Here is a 27320-nt window from a genome sequence, read left to right on the forward strand (position 1 = left end):
AAATTCTGCATCTTGTTAACTGCCAGCAAGTTGCAACCAGTAACATACCTGTATTTCATTATGAATTGGAAAACTTTTCATTTATATATAACCAATTAAAGTCTACATATAGTCTTTTATAATAAACTAATTTCCATATATACAATTCCAGGTACTTCTGTAGTTTAACAGCCAGGAAAGCATTCAGAACATCTCTCTTCACAGGAGTTTACCAGATAGTGACTTGCATGCTCTGTTTATTAGTGTGAACAAGTGAAATTTGGAGCAACTTCAGTTCTCATACACTGATTTATATTTATTCTCACTGTGGCCTTTGTGCATCAACATGTAAACATCTTCCCCACCCCCCACAATCAATAGCCCCCACTAAAACAATTGTACAGCACAACTTGGATTTGCTCTGAATTGTATGGCTGCCCACAATAAAACACTTTAAACGTTTGTTTTTAAAAAAAAAGTAGAACTTCCAAAAAAAAAAGGTTTTTTAAAAAAATAATTTTTGGTAGCCTGTGTTGGAAGCAAATAACTTTAGAAGTAAATTTAGGCACAGTCTGGTAAGTAGCTGCCAGAATGAGTGGAAGGAGTTCTCTCACTTGTCTCGCACGAGTACCATTTCCGTCAGCTGAATGAGGGCTTCTCTTTCAGGGGATGGCCGTAGTTTACTGATCTGTCGTGTAGCTTCATGGCAGTAGCGCTGGGCGAGGTAGGTTGTTTGCTGCACACCATCACTCTTACATAAGAAGACAGTTAAAGGTAATGGGTAACTGGTCAAACTCCCTCCTACCTCTTCAGTTACAGAAGGAAGTTTTAAGATCAGTAAGTACCCTGAACACTTAATTATATTCTGAAGGGGAAAGGAGGAGGATTCATTCTGCGTTCATTGAATCATACATTTCTTCCCCGAAGCTTCAGAATACTAAAACTCATTCATGTGAAACTTAAGTTTACTTACAAAACAACACTGGTATTAATAACATACTCTGCAGTAGGATTAGAAACTAATGGTTTAACCCCTCCCCTCCTGCCCTAAATAGAGATGTACAAAAAACCATGCTATGCTGGAAAAATAGGCATTAATTTTGCACAGACAATTATGCAGTCTTTTCAGAACCAGAGTCAATTGAACTGATATGGAGCGTGCACTGCAGTTACAAGACTGGTAATTTCATGCCGCTTACACCAGTTGTTGGATACAGCTACTCTTCAGCTGAAGGAACTGAGTTCACACATGAGCTTTTTACTTTTATTATGTGGATTTTATACTACTGGAGCAAAAAGAAGAAAAAGCTCTTCAGTACCTAGCATTTGTGCTGTAACACTGTGCCAGTAGGGCAGCTGAACAGTACTAACTTGGCCTTGTACACAGAATGCGACTTAACATGTATTTGAAAACGCAGCCCTGCTATTTTACTTCGGAGGCCATGAATTGCAGATCGACTTCAGCGGGGACAGCACTTCAGGACTGAAATATTTGGTATTGCTCCTACCTGCAACACGTATTTCCGAGCACGTTCAACGTCTCCTGGCTTACTGAACCGTCTCATTATCATAGCGTTCATTTCTGGAAACTAAGCACAAAGGGGGAAGGTTTTGTACTCCTTAGGAGTTGTTTTCCGTGTAGCTGCCTGCCATGCTAAGGTCAAAAAGAAACTGAAGTATAGACCTTTTTCTGTGCCACTGTTGTTGTTAACACCTGCAATCTGCATCGGACCGTAGTACAGCAAAGCACAAGCATTTAAAACTTCCACTGGCCAGCTCTGTTGGCTGTAGCCAGTTGGTAGCAAAAGTTAGCACCTGCCATCCCATTATGTTGAGCAGATGATCCGCTGTGGTAGTTTCTAGTGTGGCTACTTCCAGGTACAGTACATTGTCTACGAGGTGTAGAACCTGGTTCAGGTATTCTTACATCCCAGATGATGGTTAGTGTTGGCACACAGACAAAGAACCTCTTCCCTCACGTGTACAACAGAGAACCCAGGAGATTTGTTGTATCTATATTGCAGAGTTCAACCTGTAGAACACTTCATGATCCCTTTGACTGTTATATCCACTTACGCTTTCCATTACTCTGGTATTTTATGTACACAGGCTCTGCCTGTGGAAAACTCAGGACAGATTTTTATAACAGAAAAATGACAAACATTTTTTGTTTGTGTTTTGTTTTCAATCATGTAAACATTGTAGTTGGTACTGCACACTGAATTCCCAACAAATCAGGTAGATAACTAAAGTCAGTTGTCTGAGATAGTCACTGCATCACTTACCCAAACATGCAGGTGCTTTTTTCAGACAGTCCAGAAATACAAAAACCTGGTGCTTAACAAACAAACCAAGGCCACAACTCAATTCTTCTGCAGAGTAGCAGCCTTATTTGTACAGGAAAGAGTTGTTTGTTCATCTTGTCTGAAAGGGTTACAGCCAAACCAAGATGACTTTATTGCCATACACTTGTAAACAATGATCCGCTTTCCTTGCACACCTTTGGTCCTGAAACTGTACATCTACAAACTTGTTAGGGAACAAACACGTCGCATCCCTCATTGTTGTGACATTTCCCTGTTACTCGTAGGTAGTCTTCTTGGAAGATACATTTATTGGTGACTCATACTTGGCTTTCTCTAGATTGTAGCTTTCTTCCCATGTAATGACAATTTAATTACAATGTTCATATAATCCATTTTCATATTATTCTTATTTACAGTGTTATAGGATGCATATGGTTTCACTTTTTATATTTAGGCACTAAAGAACATAAAAATCCCCAAACCTGTAACGCAAAGCTGTTATTAGCAATTGTGGAGATTTAACAGCTTGTAAGAAAAATAAACCCTCATTCTTCAGCTGTACTAGTTTAAGAGTGGCCTTAGACTCAGCATATACTAGTGTATTTCTTTAAACAATAATTGTGGGGTTTTGATTTTTTTTTTACTGAGTGAATTAACTTTAAGTACTGAATAAATAGGCCTTACATCAAGTTGAACGTTTTTCGTATAAAGGCCTCTCCTTAATATTCTAATGCAAAAAGATGTATTTCAGAGGGAGGGGAGAGGACAAGAAGGAAAAGGTGGCTGTCACCAAAGATCCAGAGCACATTCAGAACTAAAGTATGTTTGTCCAGAAGACAACATGAGGATTATCAGATATATTAAAGGGTATGCAGGATAGCGGTAATCTCAATTTCAAGAGATAAGAGCCTACAACTAACAATTACATTTTGGACTGTCTTCAAGTCCTGACTCAGGAGGTTTTATTCTCAGATACAAATAGATGAAATATTTTTTAGCAGCAGCCCAGATAAGTATCTGTTGAAGCTCCAAATTTTTTTTAGCACTTATGCTTTGTTTATATATCACTTAAGTCTGTAGTGCTGTTCCTCCAGTTTCTTGAAAACAGCAGGAAATTTTCAGTAAAGAAGCCTTCCGGTTAATATGGAAAACTTTGCAAAATGGTCAAGTTATCTTTCAGTGTAAAAATGTACGTTTCCCATCTATCAAAGATATAAATGGGCAAGAGCGTTTAAAAGTGACCTACAAAGAACAAGTAAGATTTTAAAATAGAACTGACAGATTTTCTTTTCTTGTATTTCTATATTATGAGCTTAATTCATTTATCTTATAAAGCTAATTAAATGATAGATGAAGTTGAAAGTCAGACAGCCAACCCAAACAAATGAAAAAATTAATGGATTTAATTAAAAAAAAAAAGGAATATTCAACACCCACAAGACAATCGGTGTCACCTGGTCTCTGCCAAAATCAGAGTGTCTGCAACATGTCCTTGTTTCTCTCTACAAGTAGCTTTAACAGACAATTGCATCCTCTTTCTGTACCAGAGTGCCTCACTGTTCTTTAGACAAATCCAGTTGCGGATGGCTAACAAGGTCCTGCTGCTTTTCAACAAATTCTGAAAGAAGGATTCAAGAATAAGTCTGTGAATCCCCCAGATGAGTCTGTGGCAAGGAACTGAGAACATAGAGGAGGTTGCTCTCAGCATGCATTCATCTGCATTTTCAAGTGGCTGATACTCTTTTGCTTTCCCGTCTTTTCTGAGATACATGTCCTTGTAAATGCCCAAAGGATAAGGAAATGAACACATACGTATGTTCCACCTCCCCCACGCTGGGGTCTAAGAAAGGGGAGGAAGTAGATGTCAAAGTTATGGGGTTTTTTTATAATTATTTAAAACTTTTCCCATGTCAAGCTCTGAGCAATTCCAGTAAGAGATCACAGACTAGAGCTCTTACTGGAACTAGTTGTGCCAGTTTTTGTATCATGCTGTCAAGTTTGGTAGGAAGGACAGCTTTGTAAGTCACAAATCTTGCCTCAGGTAAACCAGAAGCTTGTGCAAGGTGCATTAAACCAGTTTCTTCCCTTCTTATAGATTAACATCAATTTTCATGTGGTTTTTTGGTGCTGCTGGCACTTCTGTTTTCCTTGTATTCCTCCAAATCGTTTTCAAGCCACTAAAAATCTTGACCAATTTTAAGCTCCTTTCTCTTATCCAAAATACTACTTTTACCTTCAGAAGGGAAAGTGTCCCATGTTTGTAAATGGTTAAGACTCAAGGACAAAGAGATGAAGATATCAAATCCAATAAACAGAGGTGCCCACCTAAAAGCTAGGCAGAGATTTAAGCTCTTGGCCCCAGGATGGATACAAAACCCAGAACTTGGTCAAAAGGCTGGTCAAGCCTGGGGAGAACAAGATGTCCCAGGAAAGAATATAAGCAAGAAGCTACTTGGGAATAACCAGCAGAAAACATGCAAAAACTCTCCGAGTACCTGCCCCTTTGCGGAGGTTAAGCACTTGAATTGGGGCAACAAAAGACTAGTGCTGCTTTTGATACGACGGCCTAACGGTAAGAGGACCTGTGTAGGAAGGTGTTTCTCAATCTGAAAGAACACACGTGTGCACACTAAATCCAGCTGATCTTGAGCGTGGTGATTTTTCACATGCCCTGGACATGCTCATGGTTTACACTGTAGAGCTGATGTGTCTGAGCTGGACCTCTGTGTGGGCTGTGAAGAGCAATGTACACTTTTTGTTTGGGGGAAGTAGATTCCTGTTGACTTACCTGTCGACAAGCAAACAAGACAGGGCCTGTGGCTAATCCAAGCTTGAGATCTGCCGCTGTTGGTTTCCCCAGATGGTCGGCACACGACGTAAAATCCAGCACATCATCTATTAGCTGGAAAGAGATAAACATACTGATTAATTTAAAACATTTTTTTTTTAAATGAGAATGAAATACAGAATAATCCTTGGTAAGAGAAGATTTATAGAAAGGATTAAGACAGCCCACTTCAATTTCTAAGGCAGTTTGGCAAATTTAGATTTTAGATTCTCCTTAGTTCAACAAAAGCACTACCTGAAAAGCTATGCCAACATTTTTTCCATACTGGTATGCAATCTCATGAACTGTGGGATCAGGGCAGCCTAGAATTGAAACCTGAAAAGAAAAAAAAAAAAAACCCAAGTAAATAGAAAGCTTCAGTTAGCATCCTCTTTCAGTCTCTGACCATAGGTGTGACACAGCAAGTACAGACAGTAGGGATCTGGGAAAGGGAAAAAAGCTGGCTTAGTAGCACATTCTTGCTTATCTCTGGCCATGGATACACACAAATAGCCAAGCTTATTAGAAAACAAGGCTGAACAGCAGTGCAGAATTAAAAATACATTCAAGTCTGGAAAGAGATTAGCTTTATTAAATATTTATCAGACTTAGAAATTTAATGCAAGGATGAGGAAGGAGGAAATGTGGATGCACTGCACATGCAGGCTAGTAGTCATATACAGTCCAGTGATAGGGGAATTAAATTTATTACGTATATAAATCAGCCAGGGGATAATTGGAGGTCAGACAATAGATAAATGGACATTATAAGCCTCATAAAAGATTCACAAAATTGGATGTGTTGCACCCAATATAGGAGGTTCAGTTGAGATAAGATTATTTTTAAAGGTGATGTTAACTATAACTGAATAGCTCAGGAAGATGAGCTGATTAGCTTGCAGACAAAGGTATTGAGGGATAATTAGTGGCAAAGAAAAGACAGTGAATGAAGAAAGTACATCAAGCTAGACAAAAGTTATCACTGAAGTGAGATAAATAAAACATTTTAATTGAGTACAGATAAAGGAATCCACTACTTGAGAGGCAGAAGTTTTGCTAAATAAACTCCATGAAGCTAAAACATAGGACACAAACTAAGATTTGAGAGTATCTTGCCTCAAAGTAAGGGTATTTATGCTTTTGCATTTATGTATTGATTACACACTTTCCAAAATGAGGTTGGTTATATTTAAATACTCAGATTTATTTCAGCCTTCAATAAAGCAATGAGGAACAGGGGGCAAAAATCCATCTCAATTTCCTGCGGACATGCCAAATCTGCTGTGACTAACAGAAGGAGTGGAGCTATTTTTAGTCTTACATTAAGTAAAACATATGTATTAGGAAAACCACACGACATAAAAATATGTGTATATGTATATATACATATATATATATATAAATTCCTTTTTAAGATTATGTAAGGTAGGATTATTTAAAAAAATAAACCCCAACCCCTAACTAAAAGCGAGCCCAGGAGTAGCACTGAAGGCGGACGTGAAGATGGAAATACGAAACAATGTTATATCCTAATAGACACGATGTAACTGGCACAAGATTAGAGACTATTTCGTGCATCAGTGCATTTCATAACTGAGCATCAGAATGCTTCCCAGTCATAACCTGCATCCGTGGATAATAGTTAAAACCCAGGGGAATCTGGATGCCTGAGGCATTAACAGCAGCTCACGTTTCCCAATTTTATTTAAAAGAGGAAGATAGTATAGCAAGGAAACAATGCTACTCATGTCTAACCATACAAAATCCTGAAGTCTATTAAAGCAAAGTGAACTGCAAATATGAGATATTTGAATAGATGTTGCTAGGGACTATCAAACTAGAACATTTTGCTCTTTTATCCTCCTTTTGATGCTTGTCTCTTAAATAACATTATTTGCCCCGAAGAGCTAACATCTTCTACTGCTGCACCCTGCCTAGCAAACTCCTGGTTGCTTCTGTAACATAAATCGAATAATGTCAGCAAGGCAGGGGGACTGCATCTATCCTCTTTCAATGAAACCTTTACCTACCACTGTTCTTCCACGTGAAGAATTAAAATACGGAATTTGGTAGAATAGCGACAAAGTCCTGGTTAATGGCAAAGGGTCAGAGTGGGCACAGTTGGTAGATGGGGAGAGGGAGTGCCAGGTAAAGAGCAGAGCTTTCTCATTTGATCTGAAAGGTCAGAGCAGAGCTATTCCTGTAGGTGGGCGGTTTTCTGGGGACACAGACATTACCTATATAAAGAATCACAGCCATATGTGTACATTTAAAAACCAAGTGTGAGTAACACAAGCAAAATTCATCAATGCAAAAGTAGTTCTTGCATCTTTGCAAGAGAAGACCTTCATAGCCCCTATTCTGGTTATGAACAGTTCTGAAGACAAAAAAAAAAAAGTGAAAGTCCAGGAGATTGATATGCCTGTCACATCTCGAGTCAGCAACTCTCTGACCATGACCACATCATAAACCTGCAACATGACTGGGTCTCATCTACCAGGGAGTTCCTACAGGAGCCAATTTCTCAAATTGCTCTTGTGGATTATTGCCCCCATCCGGACAGTGACTGGGATGCAGGCAGACAGCCTATTCCTCGTCAGCCTGTCACTTTGAGAGTGAAGAGGTTTAACTGAAGCCATACTAGGATAATATCATGCATTTACAAATAAAAATCAGGGTAACAATCTCAATACAATGATATATGTTTAAATGATAATGCTCACCTTTTGACAACATCCTGTAGCTCCCCCGATATATATATCCTGATAGCTAGTGGATGAGAAGCTCAACATGAGCCGGCAATGTGCACTGGCAGCCCAGAAAGCCAACCGTATCCTGGGCTGCATCAAAAAGAGCGTGGCCAGCAGGTCGAGGGAGGTGATTCTGCCCCTCTGCTCTTGTGAGACCTCACCTGGAATACTGTGTTCAGCTCTGGAGTCCCCAACACAAGAAGGACATGGAGCTGCTGGAGCGGGTCCAGAGGAGGGCCACAAAGATGATCCGAGGGCTGAAACACCTCTGCTATGAAGACAGGCTGAGAGAGTTGGGGCTGTTCAGCCTGGAGAAGAGAAGGCTCTGGGGTGATCTTATTGCAGCCTTCCAGTACTTAAAGGGGGCCTAAAGGAAAACTGGAGAGGGACTTTTTACAAGGACATGTAGTGATAGGACAAGGGGCAATGGCTTTAAATTGAAAGAGGGCAGATTTAGATTAGATATAAGGAAGAAATTTTTCACTCAGAGGGTGGTGAGGCACTGGAACAGGTTGCCCAGAGGAGTTGTGGATGCACCATCCCTGGAAGTGTTCAGGGCCAGGTTGGATGAGGCTTTGGGCAACCTGGTGTAGTGGAGGGTGTACCTGTCCATGGCAGAGGGGTTGGGATTAGATGATCTTTGAGGTCCCTTCCAACCCTAACCATTCTATGATTCTATGATATCACTGGTTGATTACAAGTTTGACCTTCAAGAATACAGATTTGTCCTCCACTAAATCCTGATGAAAAATCCTTCCTAATACCAAGTGGAACAAATTCTTTAGAAAGGTTCTTTGAATTCAGTAAAGCAAGCCAATCTGCTTGGCATTATTTCAAGAACACTTATTAAAATAAAAATTGTTTCTATTATTTTATGTTACATGAGAGACTATAAAGCAATCTTGCCTCTTTACTGAATTACTTGTTTATGAAGACTTGTACTTTTCCAGAAGCAAAGATTATCTGCCTGAATATCTGTGATATATTTATGCTAATCTTTTTCATCGCAACCATTATAAAGAAGTAGTGCCCCCAAAGGAGATACTGTATTTTAAATAATAAGGAAATTTACTGGCTTACCATAATATCTGATGCTACCAATGCTATTACCCTACATCTGTCATTGGACTTTATTGTAGTCTGCACGCCCAGTTGGGCTGGGGGGGATCAGTTTTGCTGGTGAGGGTCAGAGGTTTTGTCTTCCTGGACACCAGTTCCACACCCTGGTAGGTTTTTCTGATGGACTCCTGTGCACGCACCAAACCATGAACTAGTTAAAACAGGAGCTCACAGGTAGATCCAGAGCTGCAGATTTCTTCAGTCCTTAAAGCAGGCTTTCCAAACACAGCCTTGCCTCACCCAAGGAGGCTGCATGCTTTCTCCTAATAGAGAAATCAAGAATCTCTAGTGCAACTTTACACTTATCTTCAAACAAGCATGATTTAATCCCTCTTCTGAGAGTATTCCATGCAAAATATAAACAGCTTTATGAGGGGTAGGAATTCACTTTACAGGAGGATAAAAAAAAAAAAGAAAGAACCTGCTCAGCTTATTTTGCCTTCTCCAGCTTGCCTGATGACTAACAGAAATTCCACTTCAACTTTATTGTTTCTGAATTCTTGAACCAAAGTCACCTCTCATGTTTCTCTGAAAAATGCCTTTCAGTAGCTAAGGCGCCAGTGACCCTCTGGGCCATCCGCCACCATTTCTTTTGCAATGTATTACTCTGACTGCAACTCTGGTAACATTCCCCCATGCAGAACTATTGTAGAAATAAACTGGAGACTGGAATGGCTCTAACATCTTGAACAGATGTTTTGTCCATAAAAAAAAAACCCAACATATTTTGCTAACTTAAAGGACTTAGGACTAAAATGCAGTAATGCTTTGGCAATGCCAAAAGTATCTAATACAGGGACTAGACCAGCGTTGACAGACTATCTATTATCTTGTTTAGACATTTTTCCAGGAATACTCTATTCTTCCATCTCTAAGGCATGACACTGTAGAATTGAAAGATGCCACCTGAACTTGTTTGACAGCTTCTTTCCAGTTAATACTTTTATCTTACTTACGCACAGAAACAAATAACTGTTTTTTCCTATTATCAACAGGAACTGAACTGCTTCTAATGACACACTAGCCTGGTTGTAACTGATGCTCCGAAAACCAGTAATCTCTCTCCTTAGCTTTGTCCTTGAAAACAACATGTGAATGCTCTTGATTCCCCAACTGAATTTCCTTTCAAGCTAGAACTGATGATCCTGTTTTATCATTTTCGCTATTGAAAACTGAACTCGCTTCACATTCCATCCTTTTGCTTAGTAGCCAAAACAATCTAAACAAAAAAAACACCACCCCTCCCCCCAAAAAACCTCAAATAAAAAGAAGAATCCTCTTTTCACTGCTAGAAGTAGTGTTCTCCCAATCCATGCAGAAAGAAATAGGGAGACATATATATACAAGTCATTGCTACTGTGTGCAATAAGCGTGGTTTTGCCATGCAGACAGACCTCTCTCTCATTTTTCCTTTAGAACAAAAATTTTACTGCATATAAAATTCCAGCAATTCAACAATGGAACAACTCAGAACAACCACTAGCAGAAAAGCAGCCAAACATCACCTTCACCAGCATCAGCCACAATCTGAAGGGAAGTGCTTAAATCCTCAACTCTTGTGAGATATGAAAAGGAAAAAACTCAAAATAGGACATTTTGTAAGGAGAATCCACCCAGTGGGAAGGTGATTTCTTCTTCTATCTGTGAAGGTTCTTTTAGGAAGACTGTCAAAGTGAACATAAAAACTGGTATGTTTAATTGGGGTAGCAGAATAACGTGATGCTCCTCACTAGTCCAATTGCCTACCAATATAAATGAAGACTTGCAAAGGAAAATTTTTGTCAGGGTCATATTGCCATTACTATGGGCAATCCAGAAAACTTAATTTCTTTCTTCCAACTAGAATGAAAAATATTTTCCCTCCCCTCAGAATCTATGTTTCACTCTTCCACAGGAAGCCTAGGAAGAATACAGCGAAATTGTCCAAGCAACCAGGGAGCAGGTTAGGAAAGCTAAAGCCTGATAGAATTATATCTGGCCAGGGACATCGAGGACAGCAAGAAAAACTTCTATAGGTATGTCAGTGATAAAAGGAGGACTAGGAAAAATGTGCACCCTCTCCAGAAGGAAACGGAAGACCTAGTTACCCAGGATCTGGAGAAGGCTGAGGTACTCAATGACTTCTTTGCCTCAGTCTTCACTGGCAAGAGCTCCAGCCACACTGCCTGAGTCACAGAAAGCAAAGGCAGGACTGGGAGAATGAGGGACTGCCCACTGTAGGAGAAGATCAGGTTTGAGACCACCTAAGGAACCTGAAGGTGCACAAGTCCATGGGAACTGATGAGATGCACCCACGAGTCCTGAGGGAACTGGCAGATGAAGTTGCTAAACCATTATCCATCATATCTGAGAAGCCGTGGCAATCCAGTGAAGTTCCCACCAACTGGAAAAGGGGAAACAGAGCCCACATCTTTAAAAAGGGAAAAAAAGAAGACCCGGGAAACTACAGGCCAGTCAATCTCACCTCTGTGCCTGGCAAGATCATGGAGCGGATCCTCTTGGAAAGCATGCTAAGGCACATGGGGGAAAAAAAAAGGAGATGATTAGTGACAGCCAACATGGCTTCACTAAGGGCAAATTGTGCCTGACAGATTTGGTGGCCTTCTATGATGGGGTTACAGCATTGGCGGATAAGGGAAGAGGAACTGACATCATCTACCTGGACTTGTCCAAAGCATTTCACACTGTCCCACAGGACATCCTTCTCTCTAAACTGGAAAGACATGGATTTGATGGATGGACCACTCGGTGGATAAGGAATTGGCTGGATGGTCACGCTCAAAGAGTTGCAGTCAATGGCTTGATGTCCAAGTGGAGGCCAGTGACGAGTGGTGTTCCTGAGGGAGCTGGTATTAGAGCCGGCACTGTTTAACATCTCTGTCAGCAACATGGACAATGGGATCGAGTGCACCCTCAGCAACTTTGCTGACGACACCAAACTCTGTGGTGTGGTGGACATGCTGGAGGGAAGGGATGCCATCCAGAGGGACCTTGACAGGCTGGAGAGGTGGGCCTGTGTGAACCTCATGAAGTTCAACAAGGCCAAGTGCAAGGTCCTGCACGTGGGTCGGGGTAATCCCAAGCATAAGTACAGGCTGGGCGGAGGATGGATTGAGAGCAGCCCTGAGGAAAAGGACTTGGGAGTGCTGGTGGATGAGAAGCTCAATATGAGCCAGCAATGTGTGCTTGCAGCCCAGAAAGCCAACCGTATTCTGGGCTACATCCAAAGAAGCCTGGCCAGCAGGTGGAAGGAGGTGATTCTGCCCCTCTGCTCTGCTCTCGTGAGACGCCACCTGGAGTCCTGCATTCAGCTCTGGGGCCCCCAACACAAAAAGGACATGGACCTGCTGGAGTAGGTCCAGAGGAGGGCCACAAAGATGATCTGAGGGCTGGAGCACCTTTCCTCTGAAGACAGGCTGAGAGAGTTGGGGTTGTTTAGCCTGGAGAGGAGAAGGCTCCAGGGAGACTTTCTAGCAGCCTTCCAACACCTAAAGGGGGCCTACAAGAAAGCTGGGGAGGGACTTTTTACAAGGGCATGTAGTGATAGGACAAGGGGCAATGGATTCAAACTGAAAGAGAGGAGATTTAGATTAGATATAAGGAAGAAAATCTTTTACATTGAGGGTGGTGAGGCACTGGAACAGGTTGCCCAGAGAAGTTGTGGCTGCCCCATCCCTGGAAGTGTTCAAGGCCAGGTTGGATGAGGCTTTGAGCAACCTGATCTAGTGGAAGGTGTCGCTGTCCATGGCAGGGGGCTGGAACTAGATGATGTTAAAAGGTCCCTTCCAACCCAAACCATTCTATGATTCTATATGATTGTTCTGATTTAAGCAATTTTCAACTGCTGTCTATTGCACAAATATACCAGTTCTCTGGGAACAAAGGAGGATGACTAACACTAGCACTGATTTTTAGTCTAATTATCTTAGAACTCCCTCTTTCTATAGCATACACCAGCTGTACTGCCTTTAATAATAATAAAAAAAACCTATAAATATCTTCTGGGGTGAGATTATTGTCCACCTTCTTCTCCATTTTCTGCACTAATACTACATATGTTTTTTAAATAAAAACATCATCTTGAATCAGATCTTTCCATGTCACAGAACTGAATGACAGATAGGGTTGGATATAGCAATTGGCAATTAAAACCCCAGACAAATCAAGAAGAACATGCTTCTGTTCTTTTACAATGTAATGTACAGTATACACAATTAGTTGCTTCCTCCCACTGTTATCACTTAAGGTCCCACTTGGAACCAATGAATGGGACCAGATGTCAAAGATGACTTAAAATCAAGTTAGAGGCTTAAGGATTATCAACTGATATTTAAAACACTGCCTCAAAGTTGCAAAATTTCATAAATTAAAGGCTGCCACTATAAACCTTATTTTGATTTAAGTGAGGATTACAATAAATCTGTGTATGAATATAAAACAGAAAAGAAAGAGCGAAAACCAATATTGGAGGCTACACAGCTGAACTGTGATAAAATGCACAATCTTAAACTCATTCACATTCTGGCAGAAGACCATTTAAAGGGTTTGCTTTGGAGGGTCTCCAAAGAAAACAGCAATAACTAGGAGTTTAGCTGTGAAGCTTACAGTATGGTATGTTAACTTGAGAAGAGACAGACGTACATACTGCTTTACAACTGTTTGCTATAAGACTCGCAGTCTTCTTAAAAGTCTTCTCGAGGTAGTGAGCAAATCTCTCATTCTCATTTTCCTTGGAACCCAACTGGAGGAATTCACCTAAAAAGTTGCACAGATGGGAGTTTTTATTTGTGGGTTCATTGCTTAGGCAAGCAAATCTGAAGATAAAAATAGAAAACAACCTTACCACGCACCAGATCTTCAATCACCTGAGTTAAAACAGAGATGATAGTAGTGTTTCCAATTCGTGCTAAAGCTACAGAAGCAGCTGAGAGGATGAAGTCACCAGCTAGAACAGCCTAAGAATAAAGAAAAATCGATCTTTTAAGTCTTTTCCTGTAAATGTTAGTACAGACAACACAGTTTCCTTTATTTGGCAGGTCTACTCACATCATATCATCTTCCTACAATGAGATATGTGTGCTTTATGTAACAGACAGAAAACAGAAGATAACTAAATATTAAAATTGGAACCATTTTTGAATCCCTATCTTATAGTGCTTTTTATCTTTTTCTCTATAAGCGCTGTCCTCCCTGTATGCAATATCTGAATACGCGTTTGACCGCAAAGTTTGTTTGAACATTACTTCTCTATCTGAGCACTCTGTTGTGACTGTTATGCCATGCCAGCTCTGAATTGCCATGATAAGTTCTGATGTGTCAGTGGTGTACTTCGCACTCTGCATTTTCTGATTAAGACTTCCTTTTAATGCTCTGTGAAGAAACACTTCAAACAATTAAAAAAAAAAAATTAATGCTGACTGAAAACCTTTCTGTATTTACTACTGAAACAGACTAACCTATATTGTTCTGGATGAGGTAAAAGTTCAAAGTATTCCAACAGTGCTGCAGAGAATGGCATAGGGAACGTAAAATCAGTAAGAATCGCACCACAATTATACATTATCTAATGCTTCCAACAGTTGGGAAAAGGAACACACATTTGTCTTACCCAGGATTTGTACACACCTCCTCATACTTACTCTGGCATATCTTAAGACTGTGCCTAAGGATACGGATAGCCTAAGATAGGCATATCTTAGGACTGCGCCACAGGATAGACCTGTGCCTAAGGTTTTTGTCACATTTTGTCTAATGTGACAAAAACCCTGGGTATTTGTGTTCTGCTGAAACTCAAAGGCAAGTCTTGCACACAATAGCAAACTCACCTTCCTCTCTCCCCAGATTTGATTGACCGTCATTTTTCCTCTGCGAGAATTTGCATCATCAATAACATCATCATGAACTAGGCTAGCTGTGTGGATCATCTCAGCAATTATGGCCACAGAGCGCTGGCTTGCTTGCACCTCCCTAAAACAAAAGCAAGAACTGTCAAATAATTAAGTCAATTATATGTGCTGCAATACACTAAAAGAAATCTCTACTAAAACCAAACAAAAAATGTTTCTCTGAAAACAGCTGTTGCAGTTTTTCCATGGTCTGAACCCCATCTTTCAAACCTGGGATTAAGAAGACAAGAGAAAGTAAGGTTATGTTAGTACAGTAAGTGCAATGGGACGTTTCCATCCTTGTTTCCTTCCATCCTTTCCAAACATCCTTGTTTCTGCCTTGCTGCATTAATGGTACTGCAAAACTCTTTAATCCCTCTAAATCCAGACTGCAATAAATAGCACAGCATCAAGGATGCTTGGTTCCAAGAAGATGGAAATCTGGAAAATTGCAGAATGCCAGGTGGCTTTGTAGAAGTTTTAAGTTTTCCTTATCTCTGTGTTGCTCTACCTATAAGACGCAGCATCACAGACTCCAAAGCAGGCTAACTCTACTAACCAGCAAGCTGGAGAGATAAGCAGGCACAGAAACCTGTATGCTGCGCTTGGATCTTATCCTTTATCTTAACTGATTACCTTAAGACCTCAGAGGTTCTTCCAAAGCCTAAGGAATTAACTGGAATTATGCTGCAATCACTTCAGGACTGTAAACACTAACTACCTAACACTGAAATTCAGCCTTTGGGAAGATCTAACACTGATGATTCAACTCTCAGTGGTTCACACATACTTTATTTTTTAAACTAGGTGAAAAGAAAGTAATAGAAGAACATAGAAGTAATTATCTAGGGATCAAGGTTGGCAAAATGAACACAAAAGAGCCAACCTAGCTCACACAAAGCACTGTCCACTCTAGTGTCCAACTGTCACTGCCTTGTTCTAGTATCTATCTTTTTCTACCTGTTTTCTTAATTCCAGAAATGGCTCTCTCAGTCAGCCTTGCCTTTTATCTGTAACAAGCCCACATGGATATTAAAAAAACCCCAACAAATCCAAACCAAACAAATTAAAAAAAATGCAAACCAATAACAAAAAAAAAACCTTACAAAATAAAAAATTACTTCTGATAGACAGATACCTTACTTCTGGTATACAGAGAACAGAGCAAATCACACTATTTTTCAGCAGAACAGAAAAAGAACTGAGAGAAGCAGAAGATAATAATTCCAGCTCAGCTGAAGGGAATTTAAAATCTTCTTGCATTGCCTATGTCTATTAAAATCTAGTGATTAATCACAAAATGAAAGAACATCTTGCAGTCTGCTGACATAACACTGCGTTCTGACACCTACCTCTATGCAGAACTCTGCATTGCTGTCAGTGGGAGTTCTACATCCCAAACAATAGCAGGATGTGTGGCTCATAGGCTGTGAAAATGTGGCTTTTAAACAACAGAAAAAAGAGCTGGAAACCTTCACGGTTGTTTGAAGGTAAGTTTTACTGTGGACTAGTAATTTAGTCAAATGCTAGTTCAGTGCAAGTAGTTTTCCAAAATAAACTATTGTTACCAAGTAGGAGAACTTACCTTCACAAAACTGTAAAGGTCTCCAGCCTCTTTCATGCACTGGTCTCCTTTTGAGGATTCTCTTTTTCATTAATTATGTCAGCAGAATGGACTTCCTGCTGGGAAGTAGCAGTAAATGGCAACACTCACCGACACACCAAAATATTTCAGTAGTATGAAGACAGCACAAGGACAGGCATTTCAAAAGCAGGTTTTGAAAAGTTCTGCATTATAGTGCATTTAATCTCTGATAATGACTAAAAATGGCAAAGGAACACTCATGGTTCGTGTGTCTGGTTCCCAGAACGTTATATCAAACATGACAATTTAACTTGAAGGGTGTTTTAAACCACTATCTCTGCAAGGTCCTTCCCATCACTGGCAAAAAAAAATTGCAATAGTTTCCTACAAGCGTCTTGTGAGAGCAATTCTGAAACAGAGCATGCCTATTTTAGGGAAAACACACAAGAAACAGAATCCGTCTCATTCCCTGCCATTTTCCATTCTGCTTCGCCTGCAAAACAAAAGCAAAAAGTAGTAGTAACTCAAGTCAATAGATAACTGGATCCCCGCAAGTCCAGCAAGTGGAAAGATGCCATTTTTAGGTCATTCTCAAAGAAAAGGCACCCAAAGATGATATGTTTACACAAAATTTTTACATAACTCAAAGTTTATCTTTTTACACATACATTATATTAATTTTTAAGTTCTTGATCATGTTCTGTTTTTCAGTAGGACCCCCTGCTTGATTCTGTGATAAGCTTTTACAGACCTACAGTACCCTGAGGTCTTTTCCATTACAGAACTTGCTTCATGTACACCGAACAAGACCAAGGCTGATCTTATAGGTTAAAAAAAACCACCACCACACCTCTCCCTCCAAATATCCCTCTTCAAAAAGAAAGAAAAAAAAAAAGAAAAAAAGAAGAGAGAGCACAGAACTCAAAACAACACAACACAACTGTATTTACAGTTTGCAACACAGAGCTTTGCAATGTGTTTGCCAGTAAGTAAATGTCACTTTAAAGACAGGAAACACCCAAAAGAACTTGCAAAATTTCTGTGTTATGACCACACTCCTCAAAGGACATTTTTGCTGTTAAGTCCCTGTGGCCGAAAGAAACAAACATTTCAGAAACACAGGGTGTGACACAGAAGGGCACTGCAAACTAGGGGAAGCACAGAGAACGGATGTGTTAACATAGGAGCAAATTACAGAACAGCTGAAAGCCAGTGTACGTTACAGGCACCTGACAACCACAGTTTGGAGGACTGAAAGAAAACAGGACTAAGGTTGCTGGCAGGTCTTCATACCTTTAGGAAATATTATTCTATTGAGTTTAGCCAGGTCACTATATTTAAGCATTTCTCACACTATTCTGATGTATTTATTTCCCTTTTTCCCCCTAAATCTTTTGTGCTTACCATTTTGTCTATTGAGATGTCTCTGTACTTCTTTGGCCTTCTCTTATTTGTTTGTCTCTCTCATTTTGGTTGCAGAAATAGAAATAAAAACTCCTATTTGCAAACACCTCTGGAGAATACACCCTAAACAGAAACGTTAGGTCCAGTCAGGCTCAGTGATAATTCTGTGAAATTCTGCACGCATGTATGTGAAGAAATGCCAGAGGATGTGTGAAATTGAGGGTTTGCGTGACTTCAGCTTAAACTCTTTACAATTCTCACTCTCGCACAAAGGCAAGTTGCTATCAGTGAGCAAAAAGCTACTGCCCAAGGGACCTAAGGACTCAGGTTGGACTTCTGACACTTGGATCTTCAAGGGAAAAAAACCAACATACCAGCACAGAACAATGTGAATGCTTCAGACACTTTGCTTTTTGATAATAGTTCAGATTCTTTACACAACTGTCATTCTTCTTGTTATGACTACAATAAAGTGACCTCACTCTAGAAAGACAGTTAACTTGCTGAAGGCATTCTAAATACTTAGCCTTCCTCAAATTTAAACATAAACAATCATGTCACCTAACCTATAAGCAGGGCTACCTGGGTGTTCCCCTCCATTCACTTGAGAAGTCTCAGCTATTCCAGTGAGGTTCTCTGGAGACAGAGATCTCTGTGGACTACCTCCTAAGATCATTACAAAGTTATGTCCTCTTATTTTAACAGCCAATACTCAGGAAGAGTATTATCTTTTCTACTAGTATTGCACAAAAGAAAAAACAACCAACCAAACAAAAGAACAGTCAAAAACATGCTGGCTCCAGCAAGTTATATGAGAATGGCAGCAAGACAAAACAGAAATTCAAAATCAGTAACACAAATGTCAGAGGCAGAATAAAGAAAAAATGCTAAGGATGAACAGGACAGGATATTGGCTCACTCCACAAGTCTACAGATGTTCTGGCCAATATCTTTGATTACATGTGTGGGAACCAAACATTCAACAAATCAAAACAAGTCTGAGAGAATAATCAATACTAACTAAGGGAAAAAAAAGGATAAAATGCTTTCAGGGAAACAAGAAGTTGAAAGATGAAAAAATGTCCTAAAAAAAAAAAATCAGGAGAAGCAGAATATAAAGCAAGTATTTTTTTCCCCCCTTAGGTCTATAGCAGAGTAGCAGAGTTATAAATATGCAGTGTTTCCTTCTCTACATAGACGATTTTCCTCATAAACAGTAAACAGTTAGAAGAACGATTTGTCACCTGGAAGCACGATTTGTCACCTGGAAGCACTGCTGCTTTAAGAAGCAACAATAATGAAACCAGTATCCGTGTGAACTGGAAGTACACGTACATACAAAGCAGTGTAACACAGCCTGCTTCAAGAAGCTTATGAGCAAAAGAGAAGAAAACGCTCATAAAATTTTATCACCTCACAGTAAATGGGCATCCAAAATACGAAAGTGTGTTCTTTTGGCATGGCCTACCCAACCCTCAAAAGGTGTTGGTCATCATACATGAACCGAAAAGCAGTAAGTAGAGTGAAGACTTGTCTAAACATATGTGAATTTTAATTACAATCATAGGCTTAGAGAAAAGTGGTATGAGGCGAAGTAGAAGTAGGTAAATACCCTGGGATTTAATTCTTTTCCTTTGCTGAAACATTTCTGTTCTCCCTACTCAGAATTTCATTCTAAAAACAACATGACAGAGATAGTGACTCAGTCTGTACTTATACAAGGAACATTCAGATTAATGAGGAGGCTTTTAAACATCAAACATAGTTTGAACGTGCTGAAAAGAACTTCTACAGATGTACAAAGGCTGCCAAATGACATGATGGGCATCTATAAACCAGAGCACTTATGCTGAGGGTTGGCTACTGGGAAGCAAATACTTGCCTCAGGCATATGTGGCACTTGAACTCTGAGATAACACTTCCTCACTGGCATAGGGCAGGTCTAAAAACTGGTCCAGATGGTTTCAAGACAGCATAATGCATGAACAAGGATATGTCCATGAGCATCTACATATCTTAAAAGATAGCAAATATGCTTTGAACATATTAAAGGCAAATTCAATTCTTTCTACAGCTCCTTCTTGTCTTTGATTCACTGCTCACCTCCCACATTATATGACATCAATTCCAGCCTTCTCGGCATTGCATGCACACTACAAGATTTCGTTCATAAGCTTCTCATGCTACACACTAGAATGCGATAAAACTATTTTTCCCATTATTCTGACTAGAAAGATGCTCCAAAAACTCATTGCCCCAGTTGTTAGAGGTCTCCTCTTAAGTTTCCAATCTCTTAGCAACATTATCCTTCGTCTTAAAATAGTTCTTTGTCCCTGTTCCTGGTAAATCTGTAGACTGTAAGTCCTTCATTGTCCCTTATTATCTTTGCAGTCCATCCCTGAAGTTAGCTGGACTTATCTTTTTCTTTGAACACAAGGATCAGGCATGCTGATGATTTCACAGAGCGCTACACAAGGGTATCAGCACTCTGTAGATGAACTCTGTGACAAAGGACATCCTTGAGGATTTTCACAACTGATATTGTTCCTTTTGCTACCTCTAAGACAATGACAAGGAGCAGTACTGACTGGAGAACAGAATCAGGCTGGAGTGAAGTTCCTGAGTCCTGGACAATGTCCTCCTAAACCAAGAGGAATTGGCACACACAGGACAGGATACTGCCAACAAGGTTTTGCTTTCTCCTTCAAAATTATATTCACATAAAAGGGGGTAGAGCGAGAGAGGTGTCATGTCAAGCAGCAAAATATATGCCATGATCTGAGGTAGAAATCAAGTTCAACAAGGCATTAATCTACCACTAAGAAAAAAATGGGCAAGAGCTGAGAGAAATCCCATAAGACTGATAAATTAGTCTAGAAACACTACTGGCAAGGGACCAAAGATTTCATATTTGAAATTCCGTATGAGGGAAGACTGGAAGCATAGCTGGAAGGCAGAGAACACTCCAGCCAACATCTTTACTCAAAATGCAAACATAACAACTGATAGGAATGTATGGAGAGAAGTGTTTGCAATCAGCCAGAGCAAGAAGTAATAGAGAGTACAGGGCGATTATGGTGTCCTGCTCAGTTAAAACTGCTTTCAAAAGACAAGTAAGTTGAAGAATATGAGGACTGCACCAGCTCTAAGCTTAGAATCTTACATTAAACTGTAGAAACTTGCTCCTGGGGGTGGTGGTGGGGAATCTCTGACTGTTTTGAATGTTTCACAGCTCTGAACATAATCATACCACCTGCTTAATGGCTTTTCTGCATAATTATAAAAAAAAAGAAGCTATGAAAGTCTCTTTTGCAGCAAAGTTCTTACCTGCGACAAGAGTTTAACAGCTACCTGAGTGGTTACAAATGAAAAACACTTTTAATTAAGTTCATACAGTTTCAAGGAGTATTACAGGTTCTAATAAAGCATTTACATAAGACGCTAAAATTGGTTAAAAGCCCTACAAGTATCAGAATTTGGCAACATTACTTATTCATCACCAGTTACAACTGCAATACAATCCACAACTTCACACATGGAAGCATGTAATAAACCCAGTAGTTCCTTTTGCACTGCTAACTACAAAAATATAGCTTCACGATGGAACTGAAATTCAGGTTTTACTGACGAGCTTTTTATTTTCATAAAGTTACGAGACATATTTTTCAGGAACACAAGAATGATAAATTTCAACTACAATATACATCCATAAATCTTAAAGTGACTGACTCACCTGAAATTATTATGGTGAATGTTGCAAGCTCTTGCCATTAGCACCACAATCATTGGTCGAAAGGCCTTTCCTTTCCCATCAAAGTAATAATCACACATTTCCTTAAGTTCTGCTGTAGATACAAGTAATTCCTATAAAAAGGAAAACAATGTGTCAGCATAAAAGTCCCAAAGTCAATCTGTTTAGTGTAAGCAAAAGAGTATGCATGTATAAGGTTACTGCCTGTATTCATTCCACCCAATGTAAGCTGAAGATTTTTTTAAAATTACTATGAGTAATCTGAAACATAAATTATGTATTCCAGCAGTGGAAATGAGGAGAAAACAGAAATTGCATTCTGGTTCTATAAGATATGTAGAAATGCTCTCTTTGCCTTCTCTTTAAGTTTCAGATAGCTGCTCATACAGAATATTCTTTCAATACCATACAAAGTGATCATTGCTATTAAAATCAGAATCATCACAAGATCCCAGAATAGTCACCAAAATCCCTTACCTTTTTAATATCTTCATAGAGATTCTTCAAGTCTTTTCTACCAAGTTGAAAAGGGTCTTGGTATTTTTCATTACTAACTGTCTTACTGCAGCTGCAGGAGTGGGATGTACTTGTATGATGAAACCTGGTGACAGTGTTTTTCAAGACAGTAACATTGTTAAAAGCAAACTTTCCCCGATTCCCCAGACGGAAACATGTCAAACCATTTCCTCCTCTTCTCCCCTCACACAAAATTTAACCAAATGACTAAAATATAAACAGAAGGAATCAAGACGTTCTTTACAGCCAGCTAACAAGGTGTAAGGACAGCACAGCTATGTATGGATGACTGACGACTTTCAGGAGCTGGCAAAGTGCAGCATTTGGCAAACAATAACATCCCTCCCCTCCTTAACATTACAGAAGTCTATCTGCGACACAAAAAAATACATTGCTGTCAATGTATGCCTTTTGAACACACTACTGACAGTACAGTGTACATTTGGAGATGAAGCATAACACAATTGTTCTGTTACATTCTTTCCTTTCCCAGAAAAATCATAGAATTGCAGAATGGTTTGGGTTGGAAGGGACCTTTTAACATCATCTAGTTCCAGCTCCCTGCCATGGACAGCAACACCTTCCACTAGATCAGGTTGCTCAAAGCATCATCCAGCCTGGCCTTGAATACCTCCAGGGAAGAGACATCCACAACTTCTCTGGGCAATCTGTTCCAGTGCCTCACCACCCTCTGAGCGAAGAATTTCTTCCTTATCTCTAATCTAAATCTCCTCTCTTTCAGTTTAAAGCCATTGCCTCTTGTCTTATCACTACATGTTCTTCAAAAAGTCCCTCCCCAGCTTTCCTGTAGGCCCCCTTTAAGTACTGGAAAGCTGCTATAAGATCACCCTGGACCCTTCTCTTCTCCAGGCTGAACAGCCTCAACTTAAAATGAACTTTGTTTAAAATGAACTCTCTCAGCCTGTCTTCAGAGGAAAGGTGCTCCAGCCCTCAGATCATCTTCGTGGCCCTCCTCTGGACCTGCTCCAGCAGCTCCATGTCCTTCTTGTGTTGGGGGCCCCAGAGCTGAACGCAGTACTCCAGGTGGCGTCTCAGGAGAGCCGAGTAGAGGTGCAGAATCACCTCCCATGACCTGCTGGCCACACTTCTTTGGATGCAGCCCAGGATATGGTTGGCTTTTTGGCTTGCCAGTGCACATTGCTGGCTCATGTTGAACTTCTCATCAACCAACACCCTCAAGTCCTTCTCCTCAGGGCTGCTCTCAATCCATCCTCTGCCCAGCCAGTACCTGTGCTTGGGATTGCCTCGACCCACGTGCAGGACCTTGCACTTGGCCTTGTTGAAATTCATTAGGTTCGCACAGGCCCACCTTTCAAACCAGTCAAGGTCCCTCTGGATGGCATCCCTTCCCTCCAACATGTCGACATCGCACAGCTTGGTGTCATCTGCAAACTTGCTGAGGGTGCACTCGATCCCACTGTTCATGTTGCTCACAAAGACCAAAGCACCAGAACCAATACTGACCCCCAAGGAACACCACTCGTCACTGGTCTCCACTTATACATCAAGCTGTTGACTGCAACTCTTTGAGTGCGACCATCCAGCCAATTCCTTATCCACCGAGTGGTCCATCCATCAAATTCACGTCCTCTCCAGTTTAGAGACAAGGATGTCATGCGGGACAGTGTGAAATGCTTTGGACAAGTCCAGGTAGATGATGTCAGTTCCTCTTCCCTTATCCACCAAAGCTGTAACCCCATCATAGAAGGCCACCAAATCTGTCAGGCACAATTTGCCCTTAGTGAAGCCATGTTGGCTGTCACTAATCATCTCCTTTTTTTTCCCCCATGTGCCTTAGCATGCTTTCCAAGAGGATCTGCTCCATGATCTCGCCAGGCACAGAGGTGAGATTGACTGGCCTGTAGTTTCCCGGGTCTTCTTTTTTTCCCTTTTTAAAGATGGGGGCTCTGTTTCCCCTTTTCCAGTTGGTGGGAACTTCACTGGATTGCCACGGCTTCTCAGATATGATGGATAATGGTTTAGCAACTTCATCTGCCAGTTCCCTCAGGACTCGTGGGTGCATCTCATCAGTTCCCATGGACTTGTGCACCTTCAGGTTCCTTAGGTGGTCTCAAACCTGATCTTCTCCCACAGTGGGCAGTTCTTCATTCTCCCAGTCCTGCCTTTGCTTTCTGTGACTCAGGCAGTGTGGCTGGAGCTCTTGCCAGTGAAGACTGAGGCAAAGAAGTCATCGAGTACCTCAGCCTTCTCCAGATCCTGGGTAACTAGGTCTTCCGTTTCCTTCCGGAGAGGGCGCACATTTTTCCTAGTCCTCCTTTTATCACTGACATATGTATAGAAGTTTTTCTTGCTGCCCTCAATGTCCCTGGCCAGATTTAACTCCATCAGGCTTTAGTTTTCCTAACTCGCTCCCTGGTTGCTTGGGCTATTTCTGTGTATTCTTTCCAGGCTACTTGTCCTTGCTTCTACCCTCTGTAGGCTTCCTTGTTGAGTTTGAGTTGGTCCAGGACTCCTTGTTCATCCAAGCAGGCCTCCTGCTGTTTTTGCCTGACTTCCTCTTTGTTGGGATATACTGCTCCTGAGCTTAGAGAAGGTGATCTGTGAACATTAGCCAACTTTCTTGGGCCCCTCTTCCAGCCAGGGCTTTAGAAAAAGGTACTCTACCAAATACATCCCTGAAGAGGCCGAAGTCTGCTCTCCTGAAATCCAGGGCAGCGAGCTTGCTGAGTGCCCTCCTTGCTGGCCTAAGGATCTTGAACTGCACCATTTCATGGTCACTGCAGCCAAGGCTGCCCTTGAGCTGGAAATACTGGAAAAGTACTCCTAGAAAAACATTCCTGACTTGGATTTGAAAATTCTCCTTTATACACTCAGCTACACTATAAATTACAAATTAACTATGCATGATGATGCCATGAAAATTCACCAGTTAAGGGTGAAAGCTCCACCTGGATGCATTAAGATGCATTAGGCTTAGGCCTGATTTTTTTTTACATTCCCTGGAGCTGAAGTTTATGCCTCTTATTATGTCTCCTTTTTCAAAGTGAACTGTTTTCTTGGGGCATTCTTGCTTTGCCTATTGCTGTCCAGGATGGAGGACTTTGATTCAGGCTCTGCACCATAGCAGCAGTCTACACAGAATTATTCAACCACGTACTACAGTGAATAACCTTACTTTCAAAGTTTACAGCTCATAGTTGTAACTACCCAGTTCACCCAGTAACTATGTCTTTACCCATTGCACAACAATATGAATCTCCAACTTACCGCCAAAATATATTACATATTTTTGGAAATGACAAAGTTGAACTTCTTTGGGTAAAGTGACACATCTGCACAAAATAAAATCAGGGTTAATTTAACAGAACTTTAAACTGACAGAAAACATTTGATAACAAAAAACCAAGTGTTTGTTCGCCAGCACTGCTATGTTTCTCCATTTTAACAACCCAGCAGCAAAAGGAGTCTCACAATCTCCTTCCACATCACGTGAGACATAACTGCCAACATGCACATTAGCTTCTGACTTAAACTGACTCTTCCAATCAGGAGTGCTGGACTTTCTCCCCTCCCGCGACCAGCCCAGAAGGTGTATTGGTTAACTTCCCAGAACTGCTCTAATGAAACCTTGCTTTTGCACTCGTGGAAGGTGCGACTTGCAAACATATCCTGTCTTGCAGATAAATCTGGACTGCACCAGTCAAGGCACAGAGAAAAGGACAAGCGCTGTTTCTGTAAACTACTATGTTAACAGAAGAACAGGTCCTTGTTTTGCCCTGAAGCAATTTTAATTCAGCTTGCTTCTTACGATAATTTATACCTGCACATCCTCCCTGCTAGATGTCAGGAACCTAACCTCAAAACCCAGCAACCTCTCTCTGCAGACCAAGCCCAGAAGCCTGGAGGAAGGCGCAGCCCCAGGTACATAATTGCAGCAGAGAGAGGCTGAGAAAGGAAATGCACCTTTTGCTCCTCTCCTGGCATCGCTGCCAAGAACTACCCAGCCCTGCCCTGGAGCGCACGCTGACTCAGGGGCTCAGTCAGGCTGACCCAGCCCAAAATAACTGCAATCCATGCGTTACCAAAGTGCCGCTCCAAAAGCCCGCGCAGAGACCTAGAACTGGACAAGCACTCCCCCAACTTGCTCCTCGTGCCTCAGTGACTCTTTGTACACAGCTTAAAGTCTCCCTCTCCTTGGACACAGGGAGAGAAAAAAGAGCTCACACAGACTCCAGGGCAGCCTTCCACCTTCCTTGTGTCTGGGATGAAAAAGGCCAGGCAAGGGAAGGAGAGAAAGAGGAAGGAGAGGAACCCTAACATATTATAGACTTGCAACTCACTGCTGCCTGACTTCAGTGGCCAGCCCTGTGGCCGAGACCTCCGTAAGTTTGCGCTCTCACACCTCTCCTTGTTTTCTGCTGCTAAAAAACAGCTGATCTCCTCCTAGTCTTCCTCCGGTGAGGGCACAAACTCTCTCCTTCACACTGCTGCTTGACACCGTAAGACTGGGTCATGCATGATACCAGACAGACACATCACTGCCAGAATACTTTACTGCCGGTCAGAACAGCCGCTCAGCTTTGTAAGGAGCTTCCCCGTTACAAGTGATCATGCTACCTTGTGCACAAACACGTTGAAAATCTCACACTAATAGAAACTGCTTTCCCTGGTCCCACCTAGAGAAGGCTTCGGGAGGTTCCTCCCCACAACAGAAACCAATCGTGCCCTGAAAACCCTCAGGTCAGTGTTTAACCTTGCACCAAGAACGCTCCTGCTCCCTGCGAGGCCCTCCCGCCCTCCCTCCCTCCCGGAGAGCGCTGCCCGCCCTCCCGCCGCTGGCCTTCGCGCTTTCCGGGCGGGCGGGCGGGCAGGCAGACGTGGGCTGAGAAAGGCCGAGCCGAAGGAGTGTCGGTCACAGCCGCCCCGACCCGACCCACCCCTGCGCGCCGCTCGCGTCCCCCCGCCGCCCCATTCATTCCCAGTGACCTCCAGGCGCCCGCCTCGGCGCCGCACTCACCGCCGCGCTGGGGGCCGGCGGCGGGGCGCGGGAGCCGGGCCCCGGCGGGCCGAGGCGCGGCAGGGAGCCGAGCGGCAGCGACCGGCGGGAGAAGGCGCCGCGCCGCCACCACCACCGCAAGGCCATCGTGCCCCCCAGCCCGCCGCGCCGGCACCGCCTTCCGGCACCGCGGCGACCCGGACACGGAAGCCCGGTGCCG

At 41.7% G+C, this 27320-nt stretch overlaps 1 protein-coding gene across 2 annotated transcripts; it reads right to left on the reverse strand.

The window, feature by feature from the left end:
• Nucleotides 1-589: 589 nt before the first annotated feature.
• Nucleotides 590-27247, reverse strand: PDSS1 (decaprenyl diphosphate synthase subunit 1). Of its 2 annotated transcripts, none has more exons than XM_086614841.1 (11): nucleotides 27122-27247; nucleotides 25372-25436; nucleotides 22084-22207; nucleotides 21589-21719; nucleotides 14807-14948; nucleotides 13825-13936; nucleotides 13627-13736; nucleotides 5368-5448; nucleotides 5074-5187; nucleotides 1488-1568; nucleotides 590-730 (listed from the first exon to the last, which is right to left on the reverse strand). In XM_086614841.1, exons 1-11 carry the CDS (start codon nucleotides 27245-27247, stop codon nucleotides 590-592), a joined length of 1227 nt encoding a protein of 408 aa, XP_086470967.1. The 2 variants fall into 2 exon arrangements, with proteins under 2 accessions (XP_086470967.1, XP_086470966.1); XM_086614840.1 differs by having other exon boundaries at nucleotides 27113-27247.
• Nucleotides 27248-27320: the final 73 nt, after the last annotated feature.

This window comes from Tauraco erythrolophus, chromosome 7 (genome assembly GCF_009769465.1).
Source record: "Tauraco erythrolophus isolate bTauEry1 chromosome 7, bTauEry1.pri, whole genome shotgun sequence".
NCBI classification, from domain to species: domain Eukaryota; kingdom Metazoa; phylum Chordata; class Aves; order Musophagiformes; family Musophagidae; genus Tauraco; species Tauraco erythrolophus.